The following is a 22,257-nucleotide window of genomic DNA, read 5'->3' on the forward strand; positions in this document are numbered from 1 at the left end:
AGTGGTTAGGACTCCACGCTTTCACTGCTGAGGGCCCAGGTTCAATCTGTGGTCGGGGAACTAAGATCCCGCAAGCGCACGGTGCAGCCAAAAAAAAAAAAAAAATTTAGGAAAATGCAATCTATAAAATTTCCTTTTAAAAATTACTCTCTTGTTTCACACAGTCTAATTAGAGTCTGTTTCATTATAATTTTATCTGAACTCTATATGCTGTAGTGCAAACCCTGTGAGTGAGTCATAGGATAACTATTCCCAGTTTGTAGCCAATTCTCCAGAGAAGCGAAGGAAAAAAGAAACAACTGCCTTTTAAGGAAATCAAACCTGTTTCTAGAGATAAACCTCTGTCCGTTTCTATTGGAACATATTCTCAACAACCAAAAAAGAGAATACTATAAAATACAGGTCTATTGGATGAGCCATGTGGAAAATACGTCTGTAGGTTTATTTAATGTTTCTCCTATGTCAAAATCTATTATACATAAACACATTACATAAACATGTGCACCTGGGCACATGTGAAATGGTAAAAATAAAAGGACATTTCTTTCTCTGCAAACATTACAACATCTGGTCACAGTTTGGAATTATATTTTGGCTACTCTGTTAAAGAAATTTGTTTTTAAAAGTAAAAAAAGAAGAGAACTTGGAGTTTCTAGGAACCTTATAAAACATGAAATTTGTATTGCAAAGCATTTTTATAGAAAGCTGAATGGGAAAGATTGTAAAAAGTAGGGCCACGCAGCAGGCACTGTTCAATTAACCCCTCTCTGCCTAACTCTACAATTTGATGGGAAAACTATCACTTCAGTTTTTACTTCTCTCTAACTCTGCTCATTCTCTGATTTTGAAAAGTGAAAGAATATAAAATTTTAGTATTTGGAGGCTTGATATTTAGCTATTTTTCCAAATATTTTGCAACTGTTTTATTCTCCTTACATTATACCAAAATATGCCTGCCACTAGTCTTTTTGTCAGTGTCTTGGACTGAGCTAGAAAAATGACTCCTGGCATAATCAAATTCTTCTTTTAAAGTAAAGCACAAGGGATTGATGTTTATCCAGTAACACAAATCCATTTTTACGGATTGAAATATTTTTAGTGTTGCTACCTGGAAGTCATATATAATAAGAAATACACATATACATGTATGTACATATATCTACATAGTATAAAACTAGGTTTTGTTTTTGACTAAATTCTTTCCTACTTCTCTTATCTAAACAACAAAGCTATAGCTGAAGAATTCAAAAATTAAAAACTTGATTCCCGGATATTGTCACAACACCCTAATGACATTATTCAGTCAGAGAATTGCAATCGTTGAATTCTATGAATCTGAGGGGGGAGGGACTTGTTTTTAACCAAGTTACTTTTAATCAACTGACAGGGTTTAATATGAAGAATAGGTAAAACTCTTGTACTAATCAATATGAAGAACACAAATAACCTAAAAGTATTCTAAAGATATGAATAGGCAATTCACAGAAGAAAAAACACATACAGCCAATAAACAAATGAAGAGAGATTCAAATTACCTGGTGGTCAGAGAAATACAAATCAAGACCACAAAGAGATAACATTTTATACTTAGAAGAATGGCAAAAATTTAAAAGTCAGATCAAGTGTTGGAGAAGATGTAGAGGCACAGGGTACCTTAGGCATTGCTGGTGGAATTGTAAAATCATGCATCAATTTGAAAAGAGTTTTTTCTCCTAAACCTGATCATTTACAAATCTATGACCCAGCAATTCCACTCCTGGGTTTATAGCTAAAAGAAACCCTTGCCCTCTTGCAGCAGGAGACATGTTCCAGTAGCATTGCTCAAAACAGCAAAAACCTGGAGCAGCCCACATGCCCCTTGACAAGAAAATGATAAGTAAACTGTGAGATGTTCACATGGTGGAATACTATACATCCAACAAAACAAATGAACAAGGTGCAGCCATATGGATATATCCTAGTGATAATATCTTAAGTGAGAAAAACAGTCTCCAAAGACTAAATACAGCAGGATGCCCTTTTTATAAAGTTAAAAACAACTAAAATTAAAATATCTACTTCTTAAGAATGCATACATATCCAATAAAACTATATAAAAAGAAAGGCAAGGGGGCTTCCCTGGTGGCGCAGTGGTTGAGAGTCCGCCTGCCGATGCAGGGAACACGGGTTCGTGCCCCGGTCCGGGAAGATCCCACATGCCGCGGAGCGGCTGGGCCCGTGAGCCATGGCCGCTGAGCCTGCGCATCCAGAGCCTGTGCTCCGCAACGGGAGAGGGCACAACAGTGAGAGGCCCGCGTACCGCCAAAAAAAAAAAAAAAAAGAAAGGCAAGTAATGATGAATACAGAATTCAGAATGATGCTTACATCGACTCAGGAGAGGCAGAATGATATGGTGGGAGATGGGGGTCCATAATGTTAGATGTAGGTTATTTTTTGGTTAGGAAGTTGAGGTCACATGTGCTTATAATATTATTAAAAATAGCTTAAAAATGTTCTGTGAACTAAGGATTATAATTATTCCAATTCTGTGCTCCTGTTGTCCACAGTAAAAAAAAAATTTTAAGTAAATAAAAATTCACAGTCTGGCTCAAACACTTTGGAAGGCATTATTTTTTAGAACAAATAATGACCTTATTTGTTTGTTTTTCTGTTCTTTTGAAGGACATTTTTACATCTAATATTTTTCATTATGTAAAGAATACTTCCAAATATCAAAGTAAAACATATAAAATATCAACATATTTAGCACTAAGTCCAATGGATTTAATCCTTCCCTAACAACTCTGATTTTGCTATAAGAGTAACTATTGATACTTTGTCTTTCTCTCTCTTTCTCCTTCCAATATCCTAAAAAACACTTTCCCGGACCATCTTTTCCCTCAGGTAGATGCCATCTTCAGTCTTTCTGTTTTCTCACCAGTCACATCCTATTTGCTATCTTTCTTTCACTGCCAAACTTTAAATATAATTGTCTATACTTGTATCTCCACTTGCCCTCCTCTAATTCCCATTCACATCCCAGCCACTACTATGTGGCTTTCAGCCCTACCGTTCTATTAAGAAACGATCACCCAAATCCTCCTGTGTGTCAATGTATGCTCTTATCATCCTTTTCCTTGAACCATGAAATATTTGTCACTGATAACCCGTTCCTTAAAATACTCTCCTTTCTTAACTTATCAGAAATGCTTATGCTCTTTCTATCTCTCTTGTGACCTCTTTTAACTTCTTTCATTGGCTCCTTTTTCTCTGTCCATACTTTATAAATTGGTCTTCCCCAAGATTCTGTCCTCTGGTCTCTTTGCTTCTTGCTTCACGTATCTCAGCTATTTCCCCAGATAATCTCTAGTACTGGTAACGCTCCTGAGCCCAGACCCATGCTCTTAACTCTTCATTACATAGCTCCTTCTGGATGTCCAAATTCAGTTTATTTAGAATTAAATTTATTTTCTTTTCCCCATAATTGCTCCTCATCCTCCTGTGAAATCTTTCAATAAATGCTATATCCATCCCTTTGTCTTCCAAGGTAAAACCTCCAAACTACAGTCCATTCTTCCCCTGTTCTTGCCATCCACATCTATATTTTTCTACTTTGTTTGTATTTCTTTCTTTTTCAGCCCCAGTGCCCTTAGCCTAATCTAGAGTCTCATTATTTGTCGTTGGGAGTATTACAACCACCTCCTAATTGTTCTCCATCCTCCAAGCTCCACACTTCAGTCCATCTCCATATTACTATCAGTCATCTTTCTAAGCATGCACCAGATTGTGCCAGTCCCCTGTTCGAAAATGTTTAATGAGAATTTGAGAGAAAGAGTTTCTAACAAATAAGATGATGCATTTGAAAGGAAGAAAACAGTGGCTTTTAATCCCTGGTTTTTCTCAATTTCTCAGTTAATAAACTCAAGAGAGTCTAAAATTTGGTATCTTTTAACTCTTTCCATGATGGTGAGGTGGCAAGATCTTCATTATAGCCTTTCTCACAAAGAGTTTTCCTTTGAGTCTGACACAAAGACTTCATGCAAACTGTAGAAAACAAGTGTACAGTTTCGAATGTCATCATAGGAACATGCCAATGAGCTTTTATGCGTGCACAAAGAACAAAACAATAAAAAAAAAAAGACCCAAACGTCAAAGAGGGTCATTTTGAGTAGTATCTGACTGAATTCTGTTTTATACATAATTCACTGAGATTTATCCAGTACTCATAAAAGAGGTCATTATAGCATCAGAACTGAACAATTTCTCAGAAGATACTAGTCTCTACAGCTGCTTGCCGTTCACTGATCATGCCATGCTCTTGCATGCTCTTGTGTCCGTGTTGAATGTGTTCCCTAGGCCTGGAATGAATAGTCCAGTTCAGGGTCCAGTTTGAATGGTGATTCCTCTGTATTGCTTCTTGATGCTACTATGCAGAATTAATTTATTCATGATTTTGTTTCATAATCCATTATATATTCATCTCTTTAAAACCTTGTCACCTTCTTAATAGTTATAAATCTGCCTCGTCCATGGAAGTTTAACTTTCTTAAGAGCGAAGACAATGTCTCATTTACCCCAGAATCTAGCATATTTGTGGTATAATAAGAAATATATTTGGTCTTTGTCCCTAGTACCTGACACAAAACTCCTAAACCCTTGGAATTTCCTGAGTGATAAGAATGTCTTTTATTATTCACAAAGAGGCTTTTTGAGCACACCTGAGTTTATCTAATGAGGTGATTGAGAGTGGGACCCCTAGATAGCCTCAGGATGGGGCTGGTCACCAGAAAGACCAAGTGATTAGGGGCTGGAAGTCTCAGCCCCACCCATTGACCTCTGGGAAGGGAAGCGGGTGCTGCAGATTAAGCTCTATAAAAACTCTTGAACAACAAGATTTGATGAACTTCAAGGTTGGTGGACACATCACTTGCTGGAAAAGTGGTGTACCCTAGTTCCACAGGGACAGAATTTTCTGCACTCAGGACTCTTCTTGACCTTGCCCTGTGTACCTCTTCATCTGGCTGTTCATCTGTATCCTTTACAATATCTTTAATAATAAACTGGTAAGTGTAATTAAATGTTGCTGCAAGTTCTGTGAGCTACTCTAGCAAGTTAATAGAACCAAGGAGAAGGAGAGGGTCTTGGGAGTCCCCAGTTTATAACCAGTAAGTCAGAAGCACAGGTAACAATTTGGATTTGCAATTGGTATCTGAAGAAAGGGCAGTCTTATGGGACTGAGCCCTTAACCTGTGGGATCTGATGCTATCTCAAGTAGATAGCATCAGAATTGAGTTAAATTTGTAGGACACTCAGTGTCTGCTGAGATTGGAGAAATGCTTGGTGGTATTGGGAAAAAACACATTGGAATGGTACTTTTTACAAAGCAAGTGGTGAATACGCCTACTGAATTAAAATGAGCATCAGAAGCCAATGCTAAAAATTAGATGGAATCCATAAATCTTGGAAGTGTAGTTGATTTTACCCTGAAATAACTCCCCTAATGGTTTGGAAAATTACATGAAAAAAATTCTTACAGTGAAGTCGAAGCTATAAACATAAATAATAACTGTGTGTTTAGCTGGACATTTTCCTTATTAATGCTGTCTGAGATTATTTTATAAGTGCCGAATCTCAGTGTTTATTAATAGTGAACTTGGCCAACTAAAACCCTAAAGTCTTATTTTTCTGAACTACTATCTAGCTGGTATCACTCATCACCTTATAAAACTGATTTTTTAAATTAAATGCAGAAATTTGCATTTACTGGTACAGCTAGGGCTCCAAGGTAGATGTGTTCCATTAGAAGGATAAGTTACAGGGAAAGAATGATTGCCATTTCTAGAAGTCTTTATTTGAACAGCTGTCATAGGAAGAAGGAGTAAACTTGTTCTATATTTCACTGAAGGCAGAGTTTGGGTCAATGAGTAGAAGTTACAAGTCGGAAGATTTCACCTAAATATAAAGAAACTTTCTCTTTGAGTAATGGTGACCAACAATGAATTCTTTAGATTTTATTGAGTCCCAAGACAAAAACTATTTTTCAAAAGGCTGGTTGCTTATCTATTGTAATGTTGTGGTGCTGTAAAAAGAAGTCCTCCATCTAGGGGCCAGTTGTATCAACTGAGATGTCTCTTTCAACTCTAAGGTTTTATGATCCCATTAATAGTTTCCATACTTCGCAGTTGTTGCCATTCTGCAGTCAATCCTATTTTGCACCTAGACTTAAGCCTGTCAATTGATTTAACCTGTTAATTCATGTCTGCCCCAAGAGAAATTTCTCTTTATAAATTAAGCCTGTGTTCTCATTGTATATAGATCTATTAAAAAGAGAGAAAAAAGGTCTCTGGATGGAAATGGGACCTGTAAACACAATGATTTTTAGTACATGTCTCATCTCAACTCCTAGAATTAATGACCTAAAGAGCTTTCAAATGTTAGTCAACTCTTAACCCCTTCCATGATGGTGACAAGGCAAGACCTCATTATGACTTCTCAGGCAAAGAGTTTTCCTTTGATTCTGACAGAATTTCATGGAAACTATAGATAAAGCGTGTAGAGTTTTTAATGTTATCATAGGAATGCGCCAAGACACTTTCATGAATGCACAAAGAAAATAAAACAATAACAGAAAGAACAAAGGATCAGGCACCAGAGAACATATTGATATTTCCACTCCAGCTACTTGAAAGGTGACTAGATTCAACAGAAAAACAAGTGGTGAAGGCGGGAAAACAAAGACTGAATTCATCTCAGACATACATCTGAAGTTTATAAGAGAGAAGCAGACAAGGACTATGTAACTGATTCATAATAATAGATACCCAAGATATTTCATGCAAGTATAACACAGGCATTTCCCAATTATCCATGATAATAGAACCAAGGATAGCAAAAAATGAACTGAAATCCATATAATTCGAAAATAAATTTGCCTCAAAATTCCATCCTCGTATCCTTTAGATTTTTCTAAAATCAAAATACTTTCTTATCTTTCCTTCATCCATATTACAGTAAAGGGGGTACTCAGTAGTAAAGGGACTAAAGGACAGACAATGCATAGGAAAATCCAGAATAGATCTCCTGGGTATTTACTGAGGGTCTCTTGTGTGCAAGAAACCATCAGATAAAAGAAATGCAAAATATACTCCCTGCCTTTAAGGAACTTAGCATTTTCTTTGTCAAAAACACACACTTATGAAACATCAAATACATTAGCAGTATATGATTAAGCACCAAATGCTTGGGCATTGACAATACATGGCATTGACAGTTTTAGAGACTAAAGTACTCATATTTTGTTTGGGGAGAGATTCATGAAAACAACTGGACTGAACTAAACTTTGAAGGATTGTTAGGAAAAAAATGGCTGGGTAAGATAAGAACGAAAGATGTTTTCTTGTGCTGTGTTCCTCTAACCTAGCTTAAAATGACCTATTGAACTCGGTTCCCCTACCTCCTCCCACACACATCCACCCACAAGCTAAGCTTTTAAACAATATTGCTTTTCTATGAAATGCTTAGAGGTAGTCAAAATCTTCTAAAGCCCTGGTCCCTAAAAGCATTCTTCTCTCTCTCTTTTTTTTTTTTGGAGGTCAGTGAAGCAGTTTCCCCTGTCTATCCTATCAATTAGCAGAAACTGGCAGTACTTAGAAACACCATTATTTCCCATAAACACATTCACAAAATTAAACAAGTAATATCTAAGCATTTGTGCTCATGAAGATTAAGTGATTTTGAGTGTTGTGAAAACGGAAATCCCCAGTGCAACACTCCTCTTTTAGATATGAGCAGAGGCATGTTCAGCAAGGTCAAAAGCAAATTAAGGGACAGAAAGAAGAACAAAGTCTCAGCACAGAAAAGGAAAAGCCAAGTTGAGTGATGGCGTCTGCATTCTCCACAGCATCATTTGCCATAAGGCCATCCTATCATAAGGAAGAACTGGTTCAAAGGAAGCGTTTGGGTCTACAAAGTCAGGGTTTCTCTCTGCACCTGCAGCAAACTTTAGAGCTAAAACAACAGTGAAAAACAGCAGCATGGGTTGATGCAAAGACAGACTCTAGACGAAAAGCAGCAACACAGAAGGAACCTGAGAACGTTCAGCATTTCAGCTAGATTAATGATTTGGGGGTCACTGCAGAACACAGGCTCTGGAAATGGAAAACCAAAAAATGGGGGGTGGGGAATCATGTTCACGTCATCTGTCTTCCACAAATGGGAGAGACCAGGAGCATGCTGTGAGTGACCAGGAAATGCCATTGTGCAACTGCTGAGTCATCTCATTTGTAGTTTACAGATAGCTTTTGGTATATGGATATCAACTTCTAGAAAGAGTCAGAGATAAGCACCCAGGCTGTGCTCTCTGGAAATCACATAGATATACGTATAATCACAATGCCCCCAGGGACACTAATAATTAGAAGTTTGCTATCTCCTCCTGCATACTCAGGGACAAGTTCACTCACATCCTTATGTGGCAGCCTTCCCGAGGATGGGTGTGGTCCATAATCCACCCATGTCTGCCCCATCAACCACTCTTTCCAGAAGTCTCCAAGACAAAGCTGCCTCTCTTCTAGGAGTGTTGAGGTTCCTGTGTACAAAGCTGGAGACCTGTAAAATCTTCAAGGGATTAAACTGCAATGTCTCCAGTCCTTGCCACCCCCTCCTATGTATGAGAAGGAGGGGCCAGAGCACACCTTTCCACAGCACTGTGTCACACATTGTCACTAGGACGCTGACACAGCTAATACCCTTAGTTTCGCAGAAGACAGTTCCTACTGCTGCAACATACTCTCCCTCTACTGGAGTAAAAGGTTGTCCCCCTGCCCACACCCCAGCAAGGCTGGGGAAAAGGCACCTCCATTTCCCACAGGCTCTTCCCTCTCCCACACACCCAAACATGTCACCTACTCTATGTCATGACATCCCATGGACATGTTTTTCTCTTGGGCTCACTCAGGACCAGCCCCACTGCCTCCACAAAATTAAACTAAGGGCCACGCACATGGAATAGATGGTCTCCAGGTGTGCAAGTTTCCATCCTTTGGATATTTCAACACAAGGAGCTTTATCTTTCATATTCTGCTTCTCTAAGGGCAAATTTACAATCACCAGTACTTTTTGTTGATGCCTATAGGATGTCTGAGAGTACATATGAGCAATGCGCTCACATCTCAGCACAGAGTCATTCCTCCTGGGGCCCTGCTCCAGGCCAGGCTGCTGGGTCTGTCTAAGACCCCTTCTGCAGCACCAGCGAACTGAACAGTAAACCAGAGGTTGTCATTCCTTCATGCTTCATATTCTGTAGGTATGATCTTTTATATTATGTATCAGACAAGTTAGGGACTTTTAATTATATTAAAACAAAATTATATAAACTATAATAAAAACTAAATACAGGTTTTGCAATACTTTTAATAAATTAAAACCAAAAAAAAAAAAGAATTCTAAGACCTAAATTTCAATGACGTGTTTCCTAAAAGGAAGGCTCCTCTTGAAACTGACCCTGTGACTCTAAGAAAACAATACTACAATGATATTTATAACAATACTTTTGTATGTGGCTTTATCATGTATACAACCTATTTTCACATGTCTTTCAAAAGAGAGATATCAGAGTTTAATTATTTCTTTAAGATAAGTTTTTAAAATTCTGATTTATCTGACTATACCATCTTGATAATTCCATGGAAAGCTGCAAACCCTGATTCCCTAGGCATTAATACCTCCTTGTCCCTTACTTTTAAGACACTGATCATCTTCATACAAAATTTTTATCTTGAAACAATCTGGAAATTTAATGGAACTGGAACATGTGGGAATTTTTTTCTCTCAAAAATTTTTCTTTCAAGACATTTTTAAAAGTTACAAATCACTATCAACATTTTTAAATGTTTCAGAATGAAAGTATGTTACCTAGATTATGTGATCTTGACATTTACTTATTTTATCAGCCAAAGAGAATTATACTGACTAGCATAATAATAAGTGACACGTACATGATAAGAAAATGTCTCTTTGCATATAACAGTTGGCCTGAAATTAATTCAGATGCTCTTCATTTTCACTAAAAAAATATAGCATACTCTCAGACTACTTTTAGGGATTAATTCTATAGGAATGATCAGATAAGCACACAGATATATTTTATATATACAAAAGTATTCATATGAACACTATTTGTAATGGTGAAAAATTATAAATAACTTATATGTTTAATAGGGAATGGATTATATAAATTATGGTCAATCCATACGATGTAATTCTATGCAGTCATTAAAGAGATGATGTAAATCAGGATTCATTGACACAGAAAGATGCTCATGTTGTGTGTTTAATAAGAAAGCACATTTAGTTCCATTCTTTTCACATGGAGTTGAATGTAAGTATGACTGTAAGTTGCTGTGTGTGCAGAGAGGGGACTGAGGATTCATTCACCAAAATGTTAATAACGTGTTATTTCTGGATGGTATGATTTTTATTTTATTTTTATCCTTTTCTGTAATTGAATTTTTTTACAATGACAGTGTGTCATTTTTTATAATCCAAAAATAAAAGCCATTTTCAGTTCTAGCTATTTTTTTAAAGATAGACTTTAATCCATTTGTGAGGAAGAACCATGATTTGATTCAAAATACTGCACTTCAAGATGTGGAACTAAACTAATCCAGTGCAAGTTTACCAAGGACTATCTCCTTTTTCTCTTTGACACATTTTACACAAATGAGAGGCGTTTAAAGAATAGATGAAGAATATCAAGCACATTCCCTCTTCTCCGTCAAATTAAAATTTGTTGTATAAGTGAACAGGTAGGTCAGAACGAGTGATTTTAATCTATGAGATAATCTCTATCCACCGTCTCTCTGGGGTTTCTAAGTAGGGTAAGGAAAACAAAGCTTAAAGGCTGTAAATCATGTCAGATCCAGAGTTTGAGTAAATAAGTTAGATTTATAAAAACATCAATTGTATTTAAATCCATGAATTCTTAATGATATTTTAAAAACATGTTGATTACATTTGTGTATGCTAGGGAACTACCTCTTTATTTAGAAAAATAATAAGGAAAGAATAAAGCATTTACCAAAAAAAAAATCAGAAAATGCTGAATTCAGTAGTAATTCACTGCAGTACAATTTTAAGCATTAAAAAAGTAAAATCTAGCCAAAAAGCACATTAAATTGATACCATTTTGAGAGTTTTTGTTTTACTCATTTATTTATTTATTTATTTATTTATTTATTACATATACGTCCTGCAAATTATGGTTTGGAGAAATGAGAATTAAAGTCCGATAAAAATGCTGTATAAAGAAATGCCCTTCCAGAAAATACTGCTTTATTTTTCAAGTTAACAGAGAAAATATGACCATTCATGGGTGTTTTCTTTCATCTTTTACCTTATTTATTTATTTTTGGCTGCGTTGGGTCTTCGTTGCTGCATGCAGGCTTTCTCTAGTTGCAGAGAGTGGGGGCTACTCTTCATTGCAGTGAACAGGCTTCTCATTGCGGTGGCTTCTCTTGTCACGGAGCATGGGCTCTAGGCGTGGCTTCAGTAGTTGTGGCTTCAGTAGTTGTGGCTCGTGGGCTCTAGAGCACAGGCTCAGTAGTTGTGGCACATGGACTTAGCTGCTCCGCAGCATGTGGGATCTTCCTGGACCAGGGATCGAAACTGTGTCGCCTGCGTTGGCAGGCGGATTCTTAACCATTGCGCCACCAGGGAAGTCCCTCATCTTTTATCTTCTTGATTTAAAATAGACCCTAGCTAAAAGGAACCTTAAAATTACATATTCTAAATCTTTCCTTTTATAAATAGAGAAATTGAGTCAGACAATTTTAGTTAAGGTCACAGAGTAAAGTCAAGTTAGACCAATGCCTAAAATTCACGCCTCCTGATTTCCAGTCCAATCAATGGTCTTTTCACTGAACCTCTTGAATTGGCATCTGGTAACTACATAATATCTAATAAAAATAGGAACACACACACATATAAAGCATATATATCACTCTTCTAATTACCCTTTAAACAAATTGCTCATTAAAAAAGCATCAGATAAAGCTTCAGCATAATCAGGCTTTTCAGTAGTTGCCATTCTCACACAAAAGAATAAAAGATATACATTTACTCATTCATTTATTCAACAACCTTTTAATAAGAATATGGCTTAAGTACCTAGTCACACATATGTGTATGTCATTCACCTTGAAGAGCACTGTTTTAGAAGATGCCAAGAACTAGGCTCCTGCTTTCAAAGAGTAAGGTGACAATATAAGTGGAAAATGCAGATTTTTAAACTAGAAATACCAATGAGAAACAAGCTTCTTTATCATAGCCTTTAGCTCTATCAAAACAATAATATTTGTTTGCTAAGTACAAAATAGGAAGGCATACTGTGGTCTGAAGTCACTCTTTGCTACCCTAGCTCCAGGAGCCTGGGGCCTGAGTAAGAGCCGTGGTTTGACCACAGTGTGAGTACTTCTAAAGGAAGGATGCCCTTGTTTCATGCTGTACTATCCCAGTCCCCTTCTCCCTGCCCTTTACCCTCTTCTTTAATCCTGTGGCAGAATCATGTTCTGGCTCCTACTTGCCTTTGATACAGATTCTGAACCACTCATTTATTCTTATCATTCAAAACATTTATCCTTCAAGCTTCTGATAAAATTTATGAACTTCCTCAAACAATGTGTACTTGCTTTCAGCTGAATGCAATTTTATCCCTTACTAAATTAAAAAGGAGAATCATTATTAATCAGTCAATTAAAAAGTAATAGTCTTCATTGCATACCTACTATGTGCCTGGGAGAAATAAATATAAACATTCCATTGCAGAAAAGATCATGGGCAAAGCCATAGAGACCTGGGAGAAGAATTAACATGTCAAGTTCAGGAGAAAATGAGAACAGCCTCCCCGGAAGAAGCAAGCTGCTCAGACCAGAGACAGCGATAGGAAGCAAAGGGCCTTAAAAACCTTGAAAAAGAGTTTCTATGAGAGAAGGCCTGGACTGTGGAAACACACTCCTGGAAAGTAATTCTCCATACTTGTTCATCTCAGCTCTGAATCAAAAAATCCAGCATGTTTTTATCTTTCCATGAAAATCAATTAAGAAAGAGAGATGTATGCAGAACTTTCTCTCTCTCTCTCTCTCTCTCTCTCTCTCTCTCTCTCTCACACACACACACACACACACACACACACACACACACATGCGCATGATATCATTCCTACACACACACACACATGCGCATGATATCATTCCTTTTTTCTTCTGCAGATAAGGCAACATCAGATTAGGTGTCTTGCTTAGGAAGCTATAGGGGGAAAGAGAGGCATAAAAAGAATAGAGATTCTTAATAGATAAAGAATGAGAATTAAGAGAATGGGGGCAGTGAAGACAGAGAAGAAGGAATTTTCCTTCTCAAATAAGAAAAAGAAACAGAGGGTAAGAGAAGTTGAGGGTAATAAAAAACAGAATGGAAGACATCATAATGGGATCCTTAATTGAATTTGTGTCTACTCTCAGTCCTGCGCCTGCAGCTGAAGGAAACCCTTGGTAACTCACTCAACATGAAGCTACATGGTCATTTTGGCACAGAAGAAGCAGACAGCGATGAGCTTTCTCTCCCAGATTGCAGCTCTGCCTCAGGATGAAATTGTTCTGATCAACATTTCCCCATCTGGCAGGCAGGCGGCCAAAAGATTGGAGACCTGAAAATGGGTCACTGCGTTTTGACTCCCTGCAGCAGGCCATACATGTAATGTAATATTTACACAATTCAATCTAACATCCGTCATGCTGAGCACCATCCAATGGAAAATGTTATGTTTTTCATGAAAGAAATAAAAATAAAGGTGACTGCTACGGTAGTACCTGACTCCCAAGGCCTAAGCCTTTCACAAACTTTTTCATTTTAGCTTGATCTTGACTGATGAAAATAACTTTCCACTGTTTGAAAAGCTAAAAATACACAGAGTTTAACTACTATCATTTACTTAGAAAAAGCAGCCTTATATAGTAACAACTTCTAATTTAGAAGACAAGAGTGGGGGGTTGGGGGGAGGGAATGAAATGCTCATTAGCCTTCCCCAAAGGCCCTGGCACAGAGTTTTCCTGACTATTCAGAGATCAGCATCCTATATTTACTTACCAGGGACAATTTATTTTTCTTTTATATTTTCAAAGCACTTGAAATGATTCCTTCTCTTTGTGATGATTTCCATATGCTGTTTCCAATGAAAGGGCGATGGCTTACTGAGTGAACATAAGGCCACATTCTGAAACCATTACATGCCATCTCACAGGGAGAGATCCTGAGGACTGCAGAAGCCCTTCTTATGATACTGAGATCCGGATTTCAAAAGGCATTGCAAGGAAGACAGCAGATAACCCTTCAATTTTATAAAGGTTGGTTAAATAAAATTAGAATAACCACAAATGTGATAGCAGTAATTTTTAAAAACCCTTGAATGTTTCCTGTGTGTTAAGTAATTTGCATGCTCAATTTCTAACCCTGAGAACAATCCTTGGAGCTAGGTGCTAACACTATCCCCATTTTATAAATGAGAGAACTGAAGCCCAGAGACTAATATGATTGAAAGAGTCAGAGTTTACTTGCTCTAAACAGAGCTCAACATAAATATAGGCAAATAATTCTTCATGGCTTGAGGTATTTTCCTTTTAAAAATCTGTACTCAGCAGAAATCAACACAATACTGTAAATCAACTATACTCCAATAAAAAAAAATCTGTACTATTTTTAAGCGGGACAATCATTTTATTTGGCCTTGTAAAATGTATAACTTAAGGGTTTACTGCCTCAAGCTGATTAAACTGCATAACAAAGAAATCTTGATTAGTAGTTGATACTTACAAACATTTTGTGAAATGTTGCATTTTATCAACAATGAAAAATTGCCCTGGGTAAAAGACTCATCACAAATAGTTTATTTAGCTTTTGTGCTCTTAACTTTCATTTGATATCTGGAGTACAAGAGATCGGATTACCACTTTTCTTAATTTCTGAAGAAAATAAATTTGTGTAGAAGACAGTTACTTCCTCCTCTAATTAAAATAATAATAACAACGACAGACTCCTTTACTGCATGATTACTCTGTGTCAACTATTATCTTAATATACAATCTTTTAAAAGTATCACAAGACATATTATTAACTGATTCCTTGGATCTCAGATTCCTCACCTGTAAAACTGGTGACATTTTTTTATCTATAAAAACAGCAATTCCATTACATAGTATGCTATTTTACAGATAAGGAAACTGAGGCTCAGAAAAATGTGTTTAAACCTACACGGTAAGTGGTAGCCAGCATTAAAATGCTCGTATCCTTTCAATGGGTCAGTTTCCAAATAATATCTAAATAAGATCATCTCTTTTTTGAAGGAGAAATGAAATTAAGACAAACTAGAAAATATAATAACATTCTTTGCTCTAGGTCTGACACTGAAGTCAAAATAAACAGGATCTATGTATCAAATTCTATTTGACACTCCTTAAATTCTTCTTCTCTCACTGGGAGAATCAATGTCAGAGGAAGAGGAAAGGTTAATAGAATTTTTAACCAAACATCTACATAAGAAGCGGTAGTAATAATTCATTTAAATAAAGTGTTCTAAAGACCGGCCAGTAGGCTGTTACATTATGAAAAACTGAAATGGATGAAGAGGAACTATGAAGAAAACAGCTCAAAGTCATTCTCTAGGACCAGTATGTTAATCATCTAATGATGGGAACATAACGGCATGGTCAGGGTTCCCAGGAGAGAGTTTTTCATATTTATCACTGGGAAAGACTGGACTTCTTATAGCAATTTCTCATGGAAATGTGTGCCAGCTACACTGGCGTCTTCACAGTTCCTTGAATGTGCCAAGCATGCTTCTGTCCCAGGGCTCTTGTACTTGTAGTGCCCTATGCCTGGAAGACTTCCCCCATTATCTGCCAAGCCAACTGGAACTCCCATTGACTTTTATTTTCAACTAAAAAATGAGAAGGAGCTCTAACTAATGTTTAATCTACTTTCATATATGGATTGACACCAGTACCATGGTCCAGTCTGGTCCAGATAGTTATGAGTTTCATATAGTACTTGAGGTGACGCCACCGAACAGGGGACAGGGGCCCCTAACACGGCAGAGGGGAAAGAGGCTTCCTCATATGTTCATTGTCTTGCAATATATTATGTTTTACGGTGCTTGATTAAATGAATTTCCATGTTATTATCTAGTTTTAACCCTCACAAAATGACACAAGTTTAAAATATTCCTGAAAGGCAGCTATTGATTAAAGATAACATCTACATTTCAGGCACAAGAGAAAAAGATATATATTCCTTCAGAAACTCTTCATCAGCCATGTAGCGAGATTAAACACCATTACTGTTTAATCATATGTGACAGGTTGGTAAAATATTCAAAATTACCAAGAACACTATTTGGAATACGGATTTATATCCACTGTTGTCAGAGAGGAACTTTTGCCTTATTGTGCTCTATGATATCAGCTAGTGTTAGTATGAAGTAGTCAGGACTAAGATATTTCATAACCAAGCATCCAGAGCATGAAAAACTTCCAGATTTGTTTTTTTTTTTAACAGTGGTTGAAGTCAGGCAATACTCGATTTAAAACATTACAGAATTAAACCAAATGATAATGTTTAGAAAGCGTCTCATGGATGCATTTTTAAATGGTTAAAATAATACAATATGGCAACAAACCGAGATATATTTTTTATCAGCAAATATTGTTGAAGATGTAAAGAAAAACCGGGAAATTGGTAGAAATAATATTAGACCAACCTACATGTTGGAGGAGTTTTGCTGTAAAGTTAAATAAAAGAACATATGTTTCTGGTATATCCCAGCCTACAGTATTTTCTTGATTCTATTTCAACACTGAAATAGATGAAGAACTACTCGTTTGGAGAGCCGATACAGAAAAATACTGGAGATAAGTTCTCAAAATAAACGAATTCTTTAATTTAAAAAAAAATCAATGTTTTATGGGAAAAATGTAAATAAAACCACTGATGAAGTAGCCGCCTTAACAGGGATTAACAAAGAAAAGATTCTAGGGTAGGTTGTGAAGTGCCTCACATAAAATTCATTCAGTACATTATTTGTAGGAAAGTTCCGTTGAAGAGAGAAGCAAAATAAATGGAAGACAAAAGTGCAAAAGTGCTGCAGGATGTCATCAATATGGTTAATTGAATAAAAACTCACATTTAATATATACTGGAATCTATAAAGCATGTTGCAGTGATATCGGGAGTGCAGGGAGTCGTTCAGAGCATGCACTTTGGTGTCCAACTGGCCTCTGTCCTAGGCCTGCCTGGACCTGCTCTACCACCTTAGTTATTCACCTAACTTCTCTAAGGCTCAGTTTTCCCATCTGTGAAAAAAAGGATAGTTAAGCCTACTGTGAATGGTATAATACATAAAGCACTTAACTGTACAGAGATTCTTTTTAATGTTATGGTTATTTTGATGATATGATGGGGAGACTTTGAAGTATTTTTATAAGTGGTATAACAGGTGATTTAGAACAATCTCTCTGGCAGCTCTCTATATCATGAACCTGAGGAATGTGAAACCCAAAGCAGGGAGACAGCTAAAAGGCCAAGGTAGTTATCGAAGAGACAGCCAGTGAAGGCCTGAGCTGAAGGAGTGGGAGTAGCACACCGAGCAGGAAGTGAGTGAGCTACTGAGAAGGTAAATTCAGTACCGCCAGTTTCCACCTCAGTGCGTTGGTTTCATACCCCTTTAATGTGTCTTAAGCTACAGGGTAAAATTCTCAAACATGGTCCTACTGCTAGAAAATTTTTGCTTCAAAAATAAAGTAGCATGCATATATACACTAATATATATAAAATGGATAACTAATAAGCACCTGCTGTATAAAAAAATACATAAAATTCAAAATAAATAAATAAAAAATAAAGTAGCATGGAATTCCCTGGTGGTCCAGTGGTTGGGACTTGGCACTTTCACTACCGTGGCCTGGGTTCAATCCCTGGTCAGGGAACTAAGATCCCGTAATCTGCAGACACAGCCAAAGACAAAAACAAATAATAATAATAATAAAGTAGCATGTCATATTTGTTAAGAAGACATGGGAAATCTGATTAGAAAAAAATTTTTAAATCTATCCTTCAGAAGACAGAATTATGAAAGTTTCTAGTCTGTTTCTATTTCATTTCCTAAATTATTTGTTCCAGAAACAAAAGTTTCAAATAGTGATCTGACACTAATTTAAATTAGTGAAAATATACCTAAAGTCAGAACAGAAGAAGTAGGTGTAGTTTATGGGACTACAAAAATCTTTCCACCATGGTCTGTTGAGGTCTTTCTTCCCTTCTTAACTGGCTGTTCAAACTACACTAAACCCCAAAATGTGTGTAGGACCTTAGAAGACAAACCCCAGAGTCAAACTGGGTGAACCCCAGGTCTGCCCCTACCTACCTGTGTGACCCAAGGAAGTCACTTAACCACTTTCTGCCTCTGTAATGGGGATCTTAAATGGGGGTAACCTCACAGGGTTCTCCATTCTATTTCAAAGGTGATCAAAGAATTGTCCAGCACCCAGTGAACATTAATATGAGTTTCTTAAAATTATCTCCAGAAGGCAATAAGATGTTGGGAGGAAAATGATACTCTGAACATTATTATAGATTTTTTCTGGAAAAAATAATCTGTGTCCTAAAACGGTGAAATCCAAGCCAGGTAAGTTTTGATAAAGGAAGGAGTATTGCCTAAGTAGGATCAGATAGAACACAAACACATAGTTCTGTTCAGGAAAAGTCATCCACTACATTGTTTTATCAGTGCAGTACCCACACTGCTTCCAAAGAAAAGTGGAAAAGCTAGTCTTGGGTGAGTAAGATTATAAAAAACCAAAAACCAATGGATAGGAAAACTATTTGTTACATAATCAAGTGACACAATCTTTCATTTATAATGTTTCAAAGAGTAAATCCACCACATTTTTTAGTACTTTATCTGAAACACACCAGATTTATACACAAGTTAAGGAAAACTACATCCAGACCGTCATAACACAAAACTATATCTACTATCGCTGATGATCTGCCACATGCCAATGGATTTCACAAAGACTTTGAAGATAACAGTTTGTTGAGAATGTGGCCATTTCTGCTTTTTAATAATAAGAAAAGAATGGTAAATAATTCAGAAAAATTAAGTGCCTAAGATAATTCAGTACTGTAAATATGTTCTCACTGAGGTGGTCAAACAATGAAATATTCCCCAAAGAGCAAATGTTATATCTGTTTCTCAGATGAGCTTTTAACTTCATGAAGTTGTTTACTCTTTCAGATTATTTAATGAAGCCGATGCAGGAATTCTCCATTTCCTTTTACAAAAACCTCATGGCATTTGGTTTCATCATGAATCTGTTAGAACAGACACAATAAACGTTTTGGAGTCCATATATTTTTCAGGTTTATTTACAAGTAAACCAGTTCCCTTTCCAGTCTTGTCTCTCATTGCACGTTAGCTCAGAGATGCGTTTCCTGTAATCGTTACAGGAAGATTATAAAAACCCCTAATGGGCCCTCAGGCCCATTAAAAGAAGAAATCATTACAAATGCTTTTAAAGATCAAATCTTAGATTGGTGACATTCTGATACAATTCTGTATCGAAGTCACTGCAATGTTCAGCATTACTAAATGATATCCTGTTCTCTTATCCAGGATGATGCAGAGTGATATGATGCCCCTGCTAGAGGGAAAGAATCATATTTGACTTAAGGCTGTTTTATATAAGATTTTTTTCAAATAATTTTTTTCATAATCAGTTTTTTTATCTATAAACTGAGCATAATAAAACTTTGTCTACCCCACCAGTATCAAAGGAGATAAGATATGTTAACCCACTAAGACGATTGTAGGATAAACAAATGAAGTATTTGTAGCTAAATATATAAATTAGCTTATATTCCTGAATACATTAACTAACAGAGGGAGCTAAATTACTTTGGAAGCTGACCTATCTTTTAAAACCATTACCATGAAAAATATGCAAATATTATCCAGTTAGGTATAATGTGTATGTCCCAATGATATTACATACTGACTTTTGGAATTTGCAGTATGAATTTATTAAGAAAAAAAACCAATCACCTTTATACCCAATAAAAGTTTAATACCCAATAAAAGTTCAGAGTACTTCTAACTTGAGAGTTCTAGCCTCTAATAGGTGTTCAAGAAATAGGTGTTCAAGAAACACCTCTTTAGACTTAACCAAAGGTATGCATCTGCCTAATAACGAAATGCATCCCAGGTTATAAAGTACTGATTCACATTCAACAAAAGAAGAAGAAAAGGAAAAAGAAGTAGTTTACATTTCATTAAGCTCAAAGTCAGATTTTCATGCATTCTACCTGGAAACAATAGCTTCAACATGATCAATGGAAGTCATATGAGTTGGTGATAAGTTTTCAGTCTAACACACATCAAGTATGTATGATTGACAATATGAACCCGTATGATGGAACTGATGTTTTTGAGGAGTGCCTATCATTCTCTTATAAATGTGAAACTATTTTATTTCTTCCAGTAACTGCTTTTGACTACTATTATAAAACCAAATCCCTCCCTTAATAATACTTTGGTCAGATCCCATGCATTTCTGGTGGCTTTTGGTTATTAAAACGGTCTAGTCCGATTACAGCTTGATCTAACACCTAACTCTAATCTCTCTCCCTAAGCACGGTGGCTGGCTTGTGGCTCCAGGGCTTGGCAAGAGGAGGAAAGTGCTGTCTGCTCTTTACCAGGCTCCCACCCACTCCTCCCAGGTTGAAGGCAGGAAGGAAGGCTGGAGAAGGAGGGGGAAGGTAGATCTATTTATTCATAACTGAATGAGGTGGCATTTCTCTCTTTCTTGGTTTTTGTGCTTCTCTGGTTAATGTTGAGTGGCCATCACTGTCCTCTCTGCAGCTGGTGTCCAAATGCGGGGACACTTGTGTGGTTCCTTCTAGGAGCCCTGGAGGGCTTTGCCCTGCATAGTTCCCTAACACAGGAAATAGGGCTCCTGTCCAGCACTTCTCTAGCCCTTCCAAGCCCCCAATGCCAGCTTGTTCCTGCCAGCCCCTGGCTAAGAGCTTGGCCTTTCCGGGTAGGCCAAGCAAGATGGCTCAAGTCCTGCCAATGACTTTCTGTGATATTCGTTCATCCCTGGGAAATGCAAGGATCCTTGCCTTACTAAATGGACAGGTTCCTATTCATTCTCTCTCTGTTTCTCTTTTTCTCTCTCCTTTTCCCTCCTGCATCTTTCTCCAGTTTTATTCCCCCCACCTTCCTCTCCCTACCCCCATCCCACTGTTCACATAGGCACTAGGCAGGCCAGCAACTGCACTGACAAGGAAGACATCCTACCAGGGATGCACCTGGAACATTTCCTGGCATATGACAAGGGCCTGATAAATGCGAGCTACATATGGACTATGTCTAGATAATGGCAAGGTTCATGCATAGTCATAGTCATTATTTTATCTCATTGTCCTTCAACAAGTGATCTGTCTTAAAACATGCAATTCTAAAATAAAAATTTTATGTAACATCTGCTTAATAGATTTAGCTAGTGTGCACGGATTTCTATAAGCATAGCTATTTTTAGAATTTCTAAAAAGTGCTCAAAAAAATCAATAAATATTAAGTGATCAGTCATATTTACTAATAAAGATGTTCCTAGGTTTCCATTTGTAGTAAGGAGCATTTATCCTGAAATATACATATTTAAACATCAAAATCTTTCCTATTTTCCCTTTAGAAATAGCTATGTTTCTTGAATTATTCTATCTGAAACATTTTAGATACCTCACTGATGTCACTAAGGGATATGAATTATGTATTTGAATGTGCTTTGCCTAAATACTTTTATTCAAATGTTTAAAGAGAGGATATACAATAATAGATGAGAATCATTAAATCCACCTTCCTCCTAAAATGGATGATTGTAATTTGTCATCTAAATTTTAATAAAGTTATTTGAAACTGGATTAAAATTCATTTTAATAAGTACCATAGTGGTCTATACTTTTGAAGAAAGCTTCCATTTCTTTATTTTAAATAGATTTATTTATTTATTTTTGGCTGCATTCAGTCTTCGTTGCTAGTGTGCGGGCTTTCTCTAGTTGTGGCTAGGGGGGCTACTCTTCGCTGCAGTGCCTGGACTTCTCATTGTGGTGGCTTATCTTGTTGCCGAGCACGGGCTCTAGGAACGCAGGCTAAAGTAGTTGTGGCTCACGGGCTCT

At 36.8% G+C, this 22,257-nt stretch overlaps 2 protein-coding genes across 8 annotated transcripts in view; one reads left to right on the forward strand and one right to left on the reverse strand.

The window, feature by feature from the left end:
• Window positions 1–22,257, forward strand: part of LOC307185630 (uncharacterized protein) — a 293,961-nt gene that overhangs the window by 256,525 nt on the left and 15,179 nt on the right. For 4 of the 5 annotated variants that reach the window (XM_079919960.1, XM_079919958.1, XM_079919959.1 and 1 more), the window contains one exon: window positions 13,494–21,237. The exons of the other annotated variant lie outside the window; for it this stretch is intronic. In XM_079919960.1, the coding sequence (XP_079776086.1) occupies window positions 13,494–13,621 (128 nt within the window). In that variant the 3' untranslated portion in view covers window positions 13,622–21,237. Of the gene's footprint in view, window positions 1–13,493; window positions 21,238–22,257 lie in introns of those variants that run through there. 5 annotated transcript variants of the gene reach the window in all.
• Window positions 1–22,257, reverse strand: part of SYNPO2 (synaptopodin 2) — a 173,227-nt gene that overhangs the window by 146,942 nt on the left and 4,028 nt on the right. The window lies entirely within an intron of this gene.

This window comes from Stenella coeruleoalba (assembly GCF_951394435.1).
Source record: "Stenella coeruleoalba genome assembly, chromosome: 4".
Classification (NCBI taxonomy): Eukaryota; Metazoa; Chordata; class Mammalia; order Artiodactyla; family Delphinidae; genus Stenella; species Stenella coeruleoalba.